This window comes from Myotis myotis, unplaced genomic scaffold, assembly GCF_014108235.1.
Source record: "Myotis myotis isolate mMyoMyo1 unplaced genomic scaffold, mMyoMyo1.p scaffold_m19_p_19, whole genome shotgun sequence".
NCBI classification, from domain to species: domain Eukaryota; kingdom Metazoa; phylum Chordata; class Mammalia; order Chiroptera; family Vespertilionidae; genus Myotis; species Myotis myotis.
Genome location: NW_023416323.1, coordinates 15,108,586 through 15,124,152, shown reverse-complemented (window position 1 = coordinate 15,124,152; position 15,567 = coordinate 15,108,586). Strand labels below are relative to the sequence as shown.

General features: G+C 47.6%; 1 protein-coding gene across 5 annotated transcripts in view; it reads right to left on the bottom strand.

Moving 5' to 3' along the window:
• KLHDC4 (kelch domain containing 4) overlaps nucleotides 1–10,530 on the bottom strand; it is a 56,285-nt gene extending 45,755 nt beyond the window's left edge. For 2 of the 5 annotated variants that reach the window (XM_036345579.1, XM_036345583.1), the window contains exons 1-4: nucleotides 10,352–10,530; nucleotides 7,481–7,572; nucleotides 3,840–3,918; nucleotides 3,129–3,227 (exon numbers count right to left, since the gene is read on the bottom strand). In XM_036345579.1, coding sequence (XP_036201472.1) covers nucleotides 3,129–3,227; nucleotides 3,840–3,918; nucleotides 7,481–7,572; nucleotides 10,352–10,450 — 369 coding nt within the window. In that variant the 5' untranslated portion in view covers nucleotides 10,451–10,530. Of the gene's footprint in view, nucleotides 1–3,128; nucleotides 3,228–3,839; nucleotides 3,919–7,480; nucleotides 7,573–10,351 lie in introns of those variants that run through there. The other 3 variants (XM_036345581.1, XM_036345582.1, XM_036345584.1) reach the window with 3 other exon arrangements.
• Between the last annotated feature and the right edge of the window lie 5,037 nt (nucleotides 10,531–15,567).

Genomic DNA, 15,567 nt, shown 5'->3' with positions numbered 1-15,567 from the left:
TATTTGTTACAATGTTTTTTAAACTGCAGGCTCAGAGGCCGGCAAGGCAGGCGGGGAACGTTGGTTTCCTCCGTCACTGAAGCAAGCAAGCCTCATGTTAGTTTCAAGCTGCCTGGCTGCCGGCCACCATCTTGGCTGGCAGTTAATTTGCATATCTCGCTGATTAGCCAATGGGAAGGGTAGCGGTCGTACGCCAATGACCATGTTTCTCTTTTATTAGATAGGACTAGAGGCCCGGTACATGAAATTCGTGCAAGGGTGGGGGTGGGGAGATTGGGTTCCCTCAGCCCGGCCTGCACCCACTCCAATCCGCGACCCCTCTCACAATCAGGCACCACTGGCTCCTAACCACTCACCTGCCTGCCTGTCTGATTGCCCCTAACCCCTCTGCCTGCCTGCCTGATCGCCCCTAACTACCCTCCCCTGCTGGCCTGATCTCACCCGCAGCTGCCCTCTTCTGTCAGCCAATCTGGTTCTGATTGGTCAGTTTCTATGTCAGTCAGCGTCAAAAGCTCCGCCTCCTAGGCAGCCATTGGCTCCTCACAGTTACCCAGATTTGGTTCTGATTGGTCAGTTTCTATACCAGTCAGTGTCTCTAGGCCTATCAACGGGGCCTGATCAGAAAGGTGGGGCTGATGAGCAGCCCCAGTGGAGGCCTGGAGGCCTGGAGATAAATGAAGGCGCAGCTATTGGCTAGGCCAGGAGAGAAAGAGAGGCAAGTTCTGATCAACAGCTGCCACAGAGGCTATGGATCAGACCCTGCCTCTCTCTCTGCAGGCCTCTCTCCGGACCTGATCTGCAGCCCCCTAGGCCAGTGATGGCAAACCTTTTGAGCTCGGTGTGTCAACATTTTGAAAAACCCTAACTTAACTCTGGTGCCGTGTCACATATAGAAATTTTTTGATATTTGCAACCATAAAACAAAGACTTATATTTTTGATATTTATTTTATATATTTAAATGCCATTTAACAAAGAAAAATCAACCAAAAAAATGAGCTCGCGTGTCACCTCTGACACACGTGTTATAGGTTCGCCATCACTGCCCTAGGCAGTCAGTGCTGAGCCGGGGCGCCCACAGTGGCTCCAGTCAGTGCTGGGTCGCCACAACAACCCAGCACTGACTTCCGGTCTGGTCGAGCCTTTGATCATAATCGATCGTTATGACCCTGGCACTTTATTATATATATGAAACTTTTTTCTATTTTATGAGATAATGCATTTTGTTTTGAGTGAGTTTTAGTCATTACTTTTGGGAACTCACAATGTTCGCCGCCTCCTTCTCACACACCCCTCGATTCTCAACAGTTTCATTCCCTGTATCCTCAACAGGCCAGGCACAAGAGTTTGAACACTCCCTTCTTCTCTCACGTCACTTAATCACACATTCGGCAGATGTTATGACCCTTTATTTTTCTCACTGGGCTGTATTCATTTTACAAAAGGCCATCTAAACTCTCAAATTACACACTAAAAAATACTTCACCCCATCCCAAAATACAGGACCTAGGAAAAAAGAATAAAGGGTATATGTATAAGCTTTCTCTTTCTACTCTTTTTGCTCTAATTGATTTAAGAAAAGATAAAGTCCACGGATTCTAACATATTCATTACTCTAGTCTATAATGATGAAACTTTTATGTCTCAAATTTAATGCAGAATTTGAACTGTAATGACCTTTACGCAAAAAAAAATTGTAACCAATTTTCTGTTTCCCATCACTACAATTCATTGTGATATTCACAGCATAAACAGCAAGCCAACCTTAATTCCAAGGATATTATTAAACCCTAGACCACTGCCCTAGACTAATAAAGTCCTTATTAAGCATGCATATGGATCAGAGCCTGCTGAGCACCCTGCCAAAATACCTGAATTTAAAAATCTCAAAGAATTTCATGACTCTAATTCTTCAAGGACACAGTAGCTGTTGATTAAAATAGAAAAGAAAATAAACAGAAAAGAAACCCCTAGCCTGCATTATGTGACATAGGCATGAAGCTTGACTGCTCCACTGAGACATCAGATTTCTTAGGGCCCAGGAATCTGATGAGGCATCTGGGAGGACTGGGGACTCAAGAGTGCTCACCACTGGGACAGGACAGGACTTAGTCCTTAGCTTTTCTGGGGCAGATCATTCACTCTTCAGAACTGGAGAGGGCTCTGGTAAACAAACTTGGAATTTATCAAAATCCATTTATTTATTAAAATCCAAGCTTACTAAATCTAATTTTTAAACCTGAAAACAAGTGCCTTCCTCTTTTCCAGAAGATAAACCAGTCTAAATGCTTGCAAGCCTTCATATGCACAAGATGCTCATGCAATTCAGGCAGACAGGTCCTCCTCCCACCCAATTTCAGAGCAGTAGGCTATTTCTGAGCACAAATCAGAAAAAAGAGAACCACGTACACATGGCGGGCTCCTATGACCATCTTTCTCCACACTGGAGCAGTGTCAGTCATTTAAATTGTTGGTGTTTGTTTGGTTTTGGGGGTTTTTGTGCCCCGACACTGTTCCAAGTACTGGGTTATAATAATGAACAAGACCAAGTGTCTGTCCTCATGTAACTGTATAGACACTGAAACCAGGACCCTTCCCTGATAGGTAACCAGCTCTGACAGAGCTCTCCTGGGGTAAGCAGAAGCCAGCCAACAACATCTGGTTTAGCGCTTCTCCTTCATTACCCTGTTTATGACTCATTCATTCTACAATAATTATTTTCCACGCAGCATTTACACCACTCTTTGGTCAGTTTTCTCGTTTTCATCTCTCTAGTCATCCGATCTTGGGCCTATAGGAGCCTCTTTCACTCAAACGGAAAAGGAGCAATTTGCCGACCATATGCCAGGCACCGCACTCGGTATTTTTACCTAGATTATTTCATATGATCTTTGCACCACCTGGAGGAGCAGGTATTCATCTCCCTGTCTTACAGATGAAGACGCTGACATGTGAAGAAGTTCAGAAACAAGCCCAAGTTAAAAACAGCAAAGTGAGGACCATGTGCAAGACCCAGTCTCTATAGAAGGCTGCCTGTCATTTACCAATTCTAAAAGTCCCTAACAGAATCCTCAGAGTAAAGCCCCAACGGGAACAGAGGGAAGGTTAAGGGTTAGTACTGACACATACCTGGTGAGCACAGCGCCTCGGAGGTGGACTGGGGATTTCGACCTTGGTCCAGGTGTCCTTCCTGATGTTGTAGATATAGAGTTCATTATATAAAAACATCTGCAGGAAGGAAGAGGAACTTTACTGACATGAATGATGCTTCCATGCAAGTGACAATAAGTGGAAAGAAGGACCTATCGCTAGCCTGCAATGGAAAATGTATTTCCTAAAGCAATGTAAATCTTATCAATACAGGGCTGGTGCAGCTGGTCCCCTGCATCCTTTGGGATGATGACACAAAGTAAAACACCATCTGTCCACCATGCAGGGAAGGTAAACTTCATGCTTTGTAACTGTTTCACATACAACTCTGAAACGCCAGTCTTTCTGGCCTGTTTAAAAATAAAAATTAGATCTAAAAGTGATCAGTACTTTTCCAATTCAAAACAACTTTGGAAACCCATCATGAGGAAGAACAACATAGACAATCAACCTGAATGAGTAGAATGCTGGTCAACCTCAAGGCAGTAAAAAGAGTGACCCTAAAGGTCACAAAAGGATGCTGATAGCTTGTCAAGGACATCACATGCCAGTCCTGACAGCTCAGGAGGCAGGACACGTGGGAGGGAGTTAAAGGACCAATGAGAATTTGATATCACTGTTTTAAATAAATTTTACTCCAAATGAGACCCATGGAAATTTGCAAAGGAAAGAAAAAAATATATACTTTACTTTTTGGCCATTGAAATATTCACCTCCGAAAAGGATTAATTCATCTTTCTCAGGATGAGCAGAGAGAGAGGCATTTAACCTGCAAGAGACAAAACCAGCAGATCAACACAAAGCCAAACCATTTGACGCCCAATCTGAGACCGTTCTCTTTTCCAGCAGAATGCTTCATCAGGGATAAGTCTTTTTTAACTTTTGTGAAAGAGGAGCCTGCAGTTGAGAACAGAGCCAAGGTACCACCCTTAAAAGCAGTCTCATCCATGATACTAATACCCAGGCTCCCTGTCCCAGGAGAGCTGGACCTGCACTACTCCCACAGCATCTGGCTATCATCATCAGGTAGTGACAAGTCTAGGTACTCCTACTTATGTGCCAAATTTCCCACAGCTGTCTTATTTTAAGGGTCTATCCTCTTAATTCACAATAAAAACTGCTCTTAAAGGTCCAGTATTTAAGCATTTCAATATATATTCCAGACATCTTCCATCTAGAAAAAAATGGCAAATAATTTTCTACTTATTTTACACATGAGGACAAAGGAATAGCTATAAGGAAATCATACATACATTCTGACCATTTCAGTGAAAAGTAATTGAAGTTGTGGTGAATGAGAAGGTCAGTGACTGGAAAATGCCTTTCCTTCAAAGTCCCCTTGAGTGGTACGCCCCAGACAAATGCTATCACACTAACGCCAAAAGACACTTCTCAGTAAAAAACAAAAAAGTTTCAAGGTCAATTAAGTTGGGAAATCTGAAAACTCTATTTTTCTCTTGGGGATTTATTGTATACAGAAACACCTTACAGGCTGAGAAATTCTGCAGTGAAGAAGCCAGTGTTAAAATAGTGCAGCTGCTGTGGCAAACAGTCTCTCAAAAGTTAAACAGACTTTTCCACTCCCAGGTATGTAGTCAAGAAAACTGAAAACAGTAACGTTCATAAGAGCATTAGTCACAATAGCCTCAAAGTGGAAACAGCCCAAGCGTCCATCAATGGATGAATGGATAAAATGCCGCCCATCCGCACATGGATACTGTTCAATCTTAAAAGAAATACTGTTCAGATTCATGATACAACATGGACAAACCTTCAGGACTTTATGCTAAGTGAAAAAAGCCAGTCACAAAAGGACAGATATTGTATCACTCCACTTAGAAGAAATATTTAGAACAGGCAAATCGGAGGGACAGAAAGTAGGGTAGAGGTCACCAGGGACTAGGAGAGCGACTGCTTTAAAGGGTATAGAGCAGGGGTCCTCAAACTACGGCCCGCGGGCCACATGCAAATACAAATATTGTATTTGTTCCCGTTTTGTTTTTTTCTTCAAAATAAGATATGTGCAGTGTGCATAGGAATTTGTTCATAGTTTTTTTTAAACTATAGTCCGGCCCTCCAACGATCTGAGGGACAGTGAACTGGCCCCCTGTTTAAAAAGTTTGAGGACCCCTGGTATAGAGCTATTGGGACGATGACTATTTTTAGAAATATATGGTGGTGATGGTTGCATAGCATTGTGAATGTAAGTAATTCCACAGAATTGTTCAGTTAAAAATGGCTAAAATGGCAAATTCTATGTTATATATATTTTATCACAATAAAAAATATTTTCAAGAAAAGGAAACCAGTTTCCCAAAGTTCTTTGACCATATATCTTTTTTTTCACTTACCACATTAATTTTCTGTGGAAAAGTAACAAACACACTTGGGAGACAATTCAACTTAGGCACAGAGTACCTAAGTGTCACTGCTGTCCATGCCTGCCTACGCCCACTTTCTCCAAGTCACAGACACACTAGAGCAGCGGTCGCCAACCTTTCAGACCTCAGGCACCAGCAGTGGTCTGAGGACCACTGCGCTAGAGCACTGAGGCACCTGTGCACCATATCCTTATTTCCCCATTAAATTACACCTCAGCCAATACTTGGGAGATATACTAGTACACACTTACAAAACATGGTCATTTTCATGGTTTTGTTACCATAATATGATGGAGAGATAGGAGGTGAGAAGTGACTAAGATTACCAACCAAAAGGTCTTAATCTCATACCTCAGCTCCATCAACTGTAAGGGAGCATTCCCAGCTGACCCTGGGAATCACCAACCTTTCAAATTATATCCTGACATTAAACCTGGCTTTTGGGGCAACATTACTTTAGAAAAGTTCTAACACGTCACCCAAGCCCTGACTGGTTTAGCTCAGTGGATAGAGCATCGGCCTGCGGACTGAAGGGTCCCAGGTTCGATTCTGGTCAAGGGCATGTATCTTGGTTTCGGGCACATCCCCAGTAGGGAGTGTGCAGGAGGCGGCTGATCGATGTTTCTCTCTCATCGATGTTTCTGACTCTCTATCCCTCTCCCTTCCTCTCTGTAAAAAATCAATAAAATATATTTAAAAAAATAAAATGTCACCCCAAAATAATCAGTACACAAGTGGCTTCCCTCAGGGGTGTTGTACATATGAAGCCTTAAAGATCTCAAGGATTTGTTTACTTCAACAAGTCAAATGAAAAGTACATCTACAACAAGTGGAACTTGTTTGGCCCCAACGATAACATGCTGAACAAAGGGGAAAATAAAACAAGATTCCTAATGAAACTTATTAAATGAAGAACAGGAAGGACTTCCAACTCTGGGAGCTGCTGTGTCAGGTTGTTTGGCTCAGGGGCTAATCAAGTCGCCAACCCCAGCCCTCTAACAGGTGATAATTAAATCTGGGTCCCAGGTCATCGGAATTCGGTGGCAGAGCCATCACCTGCACCTCACTGAAGTGACAGCAGCACTATAACCACCTCCCTTCCTGAAGTGCTGGACCCCAGGCCTCCATTCAGGCTGACAACAGCTCTAGGGAGACTAATCTGAGGGCAATGAAGCAAATCATTTCTCAAACAGTCCCAGATGCTTGTGAAGTTAACATGCTTCCCCTTCTCCGAAGGACACGGTATCTATCGCATTATCAGGGTCACTTGGCCTTCTCTCACTCAGTGCATTCTGTGCCATGCCTCTGCACTGCTGGCACAGAAAAATCAGAGCCCAAAACCAAATTCTAAAACAACTGGAATTCAGAGGACAAGAAGAACTGACGCAGAGGAGTATGAAGTCAGATGAAAACCAAAACCTGCTCATTTCCGCTCCTCCCACAAGTGTTTGAAACCCTACAAAAAACTTTGAAATTTTCACATAATTTACAAATTCATTTAAAATGGCTTATACACAATTTATATTTAATGATCACATTTTTCACTATAATTTAAAAGTAATACAAATGAACACAGCTAAAAAGCTTTTGTGATTTTAAGTTTTCCACCCATGATAGGAAATTTTAGAATAGCTTAAGAGCCAAAGAAAAGCTCATTAGGACAACACTTCAGTCCACAAATTGTTACCAGTTGGGGGCTTTCAAACCTGGCACAATTTCCCAGGGAAGCAGGCTGAGACCTCAACTGTCCCATGTTTCTGCATGACGAGAGCTGAACAGCCTCATGCCATTCTTCAGAAGAAGTGAAAAAATGTTTTGTGGGAGCTAATCAGAACAGGTTTTAATGAGGAAAACGTCCCAAGTGCCTGGCTGTTTATGATGACATGCTGCCTATATAAAGCGGTTTCCAATGTACATAAGAAAACTATAATGAGAGTCCTGCTCACTTACCTTGGTGAAGGGGGCGAGCAGGGCGTCTCCACGATCTGAGTCTTTTTGGCATCTAGCGTCTGGAAATGGGCTATGAGAGCTTCAAGGTCTTCCTAAAGGCAGACAAGCAGTCACATGTGAGATGTTTCTTAAACCCTACTATGGGGTCAGAGGCCTGGGTCAGCTACCCACTGCCCACAGACTTACAGGTAGTTTTCTTGGAAATATGGATGCTTGCACACATCATCTAATTCCAAACCTTCACACTCCTCATGAAGGGCCTGCCCCTTAGACAAGCCCACCCAGAGTTCACACCAGCATCTTCAACCACCTCTCAGAAACCCAACCCTCAGCACCCACTGCTTTGCTGTTTGCACAGCAATGTCTGATATAAGAATTCTTGCTCATTTATTTTTAATTTTCTTTTTCCATCTCCCTCCCACCAAAACAATAAGAGCTCCAAGCAAGCAAGACTTGTCAGTCTGCTTAAACCAGAGCCTACATCTGTGGGCTCGGCAACTATGGGCTGCAGCCACTCTGTGTAAGAGGACCTCTATTTTACACCTGCAGACAGGATTTAAGATTTACCTGTCCAGCTGGGTGGCACTGGAACCTGATCTTCCTACCCCCAGTGCAGTGCCTAGTTCCCTGTATAAACCTCCCCCCAGACCCTGAAAGGTGATGCATGCTTTGTGTCATGAGGAAAGTGCCTTTCTATCCTTATTCTCTTCCTGGCAGCTCACTCCCCCACTTTGCTCATGTTGAGACCTGGGATATGTCCCTGCCTTCCTTTCTACCCACCCCCCAAATACACGCACCCACAGCCCTCTTTCCATGGTTCCACATTTCACACTGAAGGCAGGTTAGATGTCCTTCCTGCATCTACAGACACTTGCAGACCATTCTTCCTTCTTCTCCAGCCTCATTTCCCACACCACCTCCTCCCTCCAAGCTTCACTGGCTTCCTCTCAGTCCCTTTAATCATTCCCTTGGCCTAAACAGCCACCAGCACTACCCCCATCTTCCCCCCAGTGTACCACCTTCACCTCCCCAAAACAGCCACTATCTGGAACTGGGTACTCATTACTCTCCAGCATTTCTTCACACTTTTATTACACGTTATGTATCCCTGAGATATATATACAGCAGGTCCTCAAATAACATCATTTCATGATAATGTTGATGAGATGCCATAGGCATTTAATTCTTGTTTATACCAATTAGCACAGAGTAAAGCTGGTTTCTGTACACAGCCAGACTTTAGAGATATTGCGGGTTCCGTTTCCGGCCACACAGTAAAGCAAGTATCGCAACAAAGAAAGTCGTAATCTTTTTGCAGGTGGAGGTCTTACCTTTAATTTGTAAAAACGCAACACCTGTGAAGCGCAATAACACAATAAAACAGGGTATGCCTGTATGTCTTTTGCTTATACACAGAACCTACGGACAATGTTTAAGTGAGGACTTGCTGTTGTTTTCATTTTTCAGCCCCACCTAAGTGTTATACTGTATAATTCTCTTGCAACTTGCTCTTTTACTAAATAGCTTGCTACACTGAATCCACTCCCTTTCATTGTGGCAGACAGCACACCATCACATCTTCTCTATCCAGCCTGCTGAATGAACACCTGGGCCAATCCCATTTTTTTGTTTATATAAACAATACTACTATGGCCATTCCTGTGCTTGTGTAGTTGGGGGAAGTTTTTCCAAGGGAAACCTTTAGGTGTGTAATTACTGGGCTGTAGCTTCCACTTGTCTAGATACTGACAAAGTAGGGTCCAAAGTGGCTCTGCCAGTGTTCACCCTCTCAGCAGTCTATGGAGGCATCCACCATCCTGCTGCTTCTATGTGGGTAGTTCGTTCACCTGACCGCTGTCCCGCTGACCAGCATGTCCCTAACGCCAAACATGCTGCATTAGGTGCTCAAGACAAATTACCGAACGACTGGAATTTTACAGGAAGACCTGAAAGGGGAAGGGACCACTGGAGTCACAATTAGTTCAGAGCTCCTGATCTAGTGTCATCCACCTCGGAGATGATCTTCCTTAAAGCGGGTAAGGCGGGAGGAAGGAGCGGCTGGAATGCGGAGCAGCAGGTGTGGAGGTGCAAACTGGCACTAACGCCCGCCATCTCGCAAGGAGGACAGGCGTTCCCGCCGGACTGTCTGGTTGAGCGCCCAGGTTTGGTTACTCTACTCGTTGAGCACAGGCTCTGCCTCCCGGAGACCCATTTCAGACTCCCTCTTGCCACCTCACAGCGGGGTGACCCACAGCGGTGTACTCCGATTTCCTGCCAGCTGGGGGTGCCAACGCTACCTACTTCCCTGGGTTGTGAGGATTAAAATCCCGAGAGCACAGTGCCTGGCACACAGCACACACTCATGAACCGTTACAAACTGCCCCAGGTTAGGGAGCCGGAGAACCACAGCCAACAGAAAGCCGAACGCTCAGCTCTGAGTGCAGCCCCGTTCCATCTGCAACCCCTGCTGGGAGGAGTGAGAGAGAGAGCAGGGAAAGCAGAGAACGTGAGAGGGGACCAGGGACTGAGAGGGAACAGAGCGCTGGTTACCGGCAACCGCTATGGGATGCCCGTCTCGCTCGCCCCGCGGACGCTCGGGGCGCAGGGATGGGCTGCTGTGAGAATTACTCTTTTAAAGACGAGGCGCGAGGCTCAGAAGTTCAGCCCCCTCCCCACCCCATCACGCCCCTGGCAGAGGCGCGCCGCCGGGTCCTCTCACACCAACAACCGGCCCCTCCAGCTCCCAGCGGAGGGAAACCCGCGACGCCAGCCACGCAGGACGGAGGCAGCCGGCGGACCAGAGCCAGGCAGCCAGCGCGGGCGCAGGAGCAGCGCGCACGAGGGCCGGGCCCGTCCCGCCGGCCCGCTCACCTCCTCCTTCCGTGAGCGCTTGGACACCTTCTTCTCCATTTTGGCGGCCGTCTTTTCCGCCCCGCGGCCCTTCTTCTCCTTCTTGCCCTTCTTGCCCATCGTGCCGGTCCGAGGCGGCCCCGGTACACGGAGGCTGGTGTCAAGCGGCGCGCGGCGCGCGGCGCGCCGGAAGTACGTATTCGTAGGCCGGCGCGCGGAAGTGCGTCACTTCCGGGAATGCGGGCTGGGGCTCTGCAGCTTTATTTCACAATCTATGGAAATGAGCAGGAGGGCCTCCTGCAAGGGCTGGCTCCGCCCCGAAGTACCGGGCTGAGCCAGCTGCCCCCCACCCCACCTGCGTCCTTGCCTTGTAGGCTGGCTTTCCGGTTTACTGCATCTGGCACATTGCTTAGCCCTGCGTAGAGTGACCCAATTGGTGACTTGTAAGGAAGCGACATTTCTTCTACCTGGGACCCTTTTGGAAATGAAATGATGGTTGTGGCTTCAACCCCAGAAAGCGGTGCGTGCACTTACAGGGATTTACAGACCCTAACTGAAGACAATCCTTTTTCCCAAACAAAATGCCCCAGTACTGTTAGGACCTGAGGATATTTTGCTCATCAATAAAAACACAACCCTGCCCTAGCCGTTTTGACTTAGTGGATACAGCATTGGTCTGCAGACTGAAGGGTCCCAGGTTCGATTCCTGGTCAGGTCAGGGCACAGGCCAGGGTTGCCATCCCCAGTTGGAGGCTTGCAGGAGGCAGCCAATCAATGATTCTCTCTCATCATTGATGTTTCTCTCTCTCTCTCCTCTCTTTCTCTTGAAATCAATAAAAATATATTTAAAAAGAAAGAAAAATACAACCCTGCCATTCCGCTTTCCACATGACTTTCCTCAAATGTCCTGTGTAAGAGGACTTGTTTCTTCATTGGTAGAGTAGGACTAATCACACCTCCCCTCCAAGGGTAGTTAGTTTATCAAGCCTGAGGAACTAGAACTGCCCCCTAGGACACTTCAGTATTTTATTCAAATCCTCTATTTATATAAAAGCCTAAGCAACCGGTCATTATGACGCGCACTGACCACCAGGGTGCAGACATTCAACACAGGAGCTTACCCATGGTGGTCAGTGCATTCCCAAAGCAGGAGCTCCGCTCAGCTGACAGACGGGTGCCAGACGCAGGGCTCATGGCTGGCCACCGCAGCCCAGAGACCACAGTGTAGCAGCAAGCCTACTGAGCGGGGTCAGCAGCAGGCAGAGTGGGGCCAGGAAGAGCAGGAGTGGCATGCAGGAGCGGCAGGTGGTGTTGGACTGCCGGTTTCAGCCCGATCCCCGCAGGTCATCATGAGGGATGCCACTGGTGCACGAATTCATGCACCAGGCCTTTACTATATATAATATATCATAAAAGGCCTGTGGTCGTGACTCTGTTATGGTCACCAGGAGGTGCATGGAGCACACGGGTGGGCAGGGACTTGACTCTGGGTCCTGTGGCTCAGCAGGACTTGACTCTGGGTCCCACGGTGCGGCAGGACCTACCGCCTCCCTCCTGCAGGCACACCATGGCCCCTGCCTCCCTCCCACAGAAGCAGCACGGCTCCCGCTGGCTCCCGCAGTGGGCGGCCTACTGTGCACAATTTCACGCACTGGGCCACTAGTCTATACAAATAAAAGGGTAATATGCTAATTAGACCAGGAGATCTTCTAGGAGACCAGATGTCCTTCTGGACAAAGCCATGGTGGTGGGGCCAAGACAGAGGTGGTTAGGGGCAAGCAGGCTGGCGGAGGGGGCAGTTGGGGGCAATCAGGCCAGCAGGGAGGGCAGTTGGGGGTGAGCAGGCTGGTGGGGGGGAAGTTGGGGGTGATCAGAATGGAAGGGGGCAGTTGGGGGCGATCAGGCTGGCAGGCAGAGTGGTTAGGAGCGATCAGGCAGGCAGGTGAGTGGTTAGGAGCCAGCGATCCCAGATTGCGAGAGTGATGTCCGACTGCAGGTTTAGGCCTGATCCCTGGGATCGGGCCTAAATCGGCAGTCGGACATCCCCCGAGGGGTCCCAGATTAGAGAGGATGCAGGCCGGGCAGAGGGACACCCCCCCCACCATGCACAAATTTTGTGCACCAGGCCACTAGTCCTATCTAATAAAGCGGTAATATGCAAATTGACCATCACTCCAACACACAAGATGGCCGCCCCCATGTGGACAAAAGATGGCCAGCAGGGGAGGGCAGTTAGGGGTGACCAGGCTGGCAGAGGAGGGCAGTTGGGGGTGACCAGGCCTGCAGGGGAGGGCAGTTTGAGGTGACCAGGCCTGCAGGGGAGGACAGTTAGGGATCACCAAGTCGGCAGGGAAGGGCAGTTAGGGGCAATCGGGCAGGCAAGTGGTTGGGAGCCAGCAGTCCTGGATTGTGAGAGGGATGTCCGACTGCCCGTTTAGGCCCGATCCCAGTGGGATTGTGCACTGGGCCTCTAGTCCTATCTAATAATAGACAAACATGGTAATTAACCGTAACTTCACTACCCTTCCCATTGGCTAATCAGGGTGATATGCAAATTAACTGCCAACCAAGATGGCGGCCGGCAGCCAGGCAGCTGAAGCGAACAGGAGGCTTGCTTGCTCCAGTGATGGAGGAAGCCAAGGTTCCCTGCCTGACACCGCCCAGCTCTGAGCTGCACTCTAAGCAACTATGTTGCAATCATAGAAGCTAAACAATCCCCAGAAACCTGCTTTCAGCCAGCTTCGGCCTCAGAGCTTAGAGCACAGTGATGGCAACAATGTTTCAATTATAGAAGCTAAAAAAAACCCAGATACCTGCTTTCAGCCAGCCGCAGCCTCAGAGCTGGAGCCGGGCCTCAGAGCTGGAGCCAGCTCTCAGCTCCAGTGACAGCCATAGAAGGTAAATAAATCCCAGAATTAAAAAAAAAAACAAAACAGAAAAGGAGAGGCTGGGAGCTTCAGTCACCCGCCAGCCTGAAAACGGCCCTCAGCCCCTCACCCAGACTGGCCAGGCACCCCAGTGGGGACCCCCACCCTGAAGGGGGTGTGACCAGCTGCAAACAGCCATCATCCCCTCATCCAGGCTGGCCAGGTACCCAAGCGGGACCCCCCCACCCTGATCCGGGACACCCTTCGGGGCAAACCAACCAGTCCCCACCCGTGCATCAGGCCTCTATCCTATATAGTAACAGGGTAATATGCAAACTGACCCTAACAACCGAATGACTAGGAATGACTGGTCACTATGACACATACTGAACACCAAAGGGCAGACGCTCAATGCAGGAGCTGCCCTCTGGTGGTCAGGGTGCTCTCACATGGGAGGAGCTCTGCTCAGCCACAAGCCAGGCTGACAGCTGCCTGTACAGCGGTGGTAGTGGGAGCCTCTCCTGCCTCCTCAGCAGCACTAAGGATGTCCAACTGCAGTTTAGGCCTGCTCCCCGCTGGCAAGTGGACATCCCCTGAGGGCTGCCGGGCTGCCAGAGGGATGTCTGACTGCCAGCTTAGGCCCAATCCCCCGGGGAGCGGGCCTAAGCCAGGAGGTGGTCATCCCCTGAGGGATCCCAGACTGCGAGAGGGCACAGGCCGGGCTGAGGGACGCCCCCCTCCCCACTGAGTGCACAAATTTTTGTGCACTGGGCCTCTAGTATATAATAAAAGCCTAATATGTTAAGTGTCCGGTTGTCCAGTTGGCCATTCAACCAATCAATGTGTAATATGCTAATGATATGCTAAGGCCACTCAACTGCTCGCTATGACGTGCACTGACCACCAGGGGGTAGTAGATTGGTCGCTATGACATGCACTAACCACCAGAGGGTAGACAGTTGATTGGTCGCTGTGACATGCACTGACCACCAGGGGGCAGACGCTCTGACCGGTAGGGTAGCTTGCTGTTGAGGTCCAGCCGATTGGACCTGAGCAAGATGGGCCAGACACACCCTGGAGCCCTCCGGCTGCCCCTCCCCAGCTGGCCAACCTCCCACGTCTCTCCCTGGCCCTGATGGTGCACCGGTGGGGTCCCTCGGCCTGGCCTGCACCCTCTCATAATCCGGGACCCCTCAGGAGATATCGGAGAGCTGGTTTCGACCCAATCCCACAGGCCAGGCTGAGGGACCCCACTGGTGCACAAATTCGTGCACCAGGCCTCTAGTAATGCAATAAATGGGAAAACCACTTGTAGGACATGGAATGCTATGGTTTGCACAGAGCAGCATGATCATGCTTATCATCACTTAGAAGACAGCTTCTAATCAAAGAAATGTGACAAATTAAGGAAAATCACAGGCAAGCATTTAGCAAAGGGAAAGCATAACCAGGAAGTGATCTACTTTTCTTAAAAAAAAATAAAAGCACCGTAGATCTTATCAATTTGCTAATCTCTGATCAACCAAGGAGAAATGCTTTTCCAAACAACTGCAAGCCTTGTCCAGAAACCTAGCTATTTAATAAGAAAATGAAATTTGGGGAAATTATGAGAAGAAAAGGTAGAATAGGATTCTGGCTGCCACTATCTCCAGCACTGCCTGTTAAAGAATAAAAGAACACCTGTGATGATAAAAGAAGTAAAAAAAAAAACAGTTGGAAGCTGATCAAGATGCTGCTGCAGAATTTCACAGAAACCTGGCTCCTAAGTCTCAGACATAATCATTTTTGACAATGAGCTACAAAAGGCCATGTCCTCACTATTGCCGTGTGGGAATCATTACTTTCCCTCTAGTGCTGTATGACTTTAAGAACATGCCTAATCCTTTTATGCTTTTCTAAGAATACAAGGTAACCTTGAAGCAAAGTGGCCCTTCAGTCACAGCACACCTGTCTGCAGTATGTTACAGCAGTCCCCTCTTAAGGGCTGCAAAAGGGGACCACATTCCCTATTAAAGATTTAGAAGGATCTGGTAGATGCAGTGCTTAATACTTTTATTATCAAAAAAAATCTTGAAGCTGAATTGGAAGGCTCTTGGATTATGTGTCACAGTGATTTACGGATAAGGTTGAAATTCTCATTACTGAGAAAGAAAGAGAATAGAACATATGAAATGAGATCAGAATCCTAGAACAGTAAAAAGATTAAATACAGGGACCTATTTTAGTGAAGTTCATATTTTTGAAACTTTAATGGATTATCTTAAATCTAGTAATATATCAACTTTCAAGTGTACTTTTGTGTAGTCAGACGCCCTCTGCTGTCTTCAGGTTGAAATCTGTAAGAGAGAAAAAATAATAATAGACCCAACT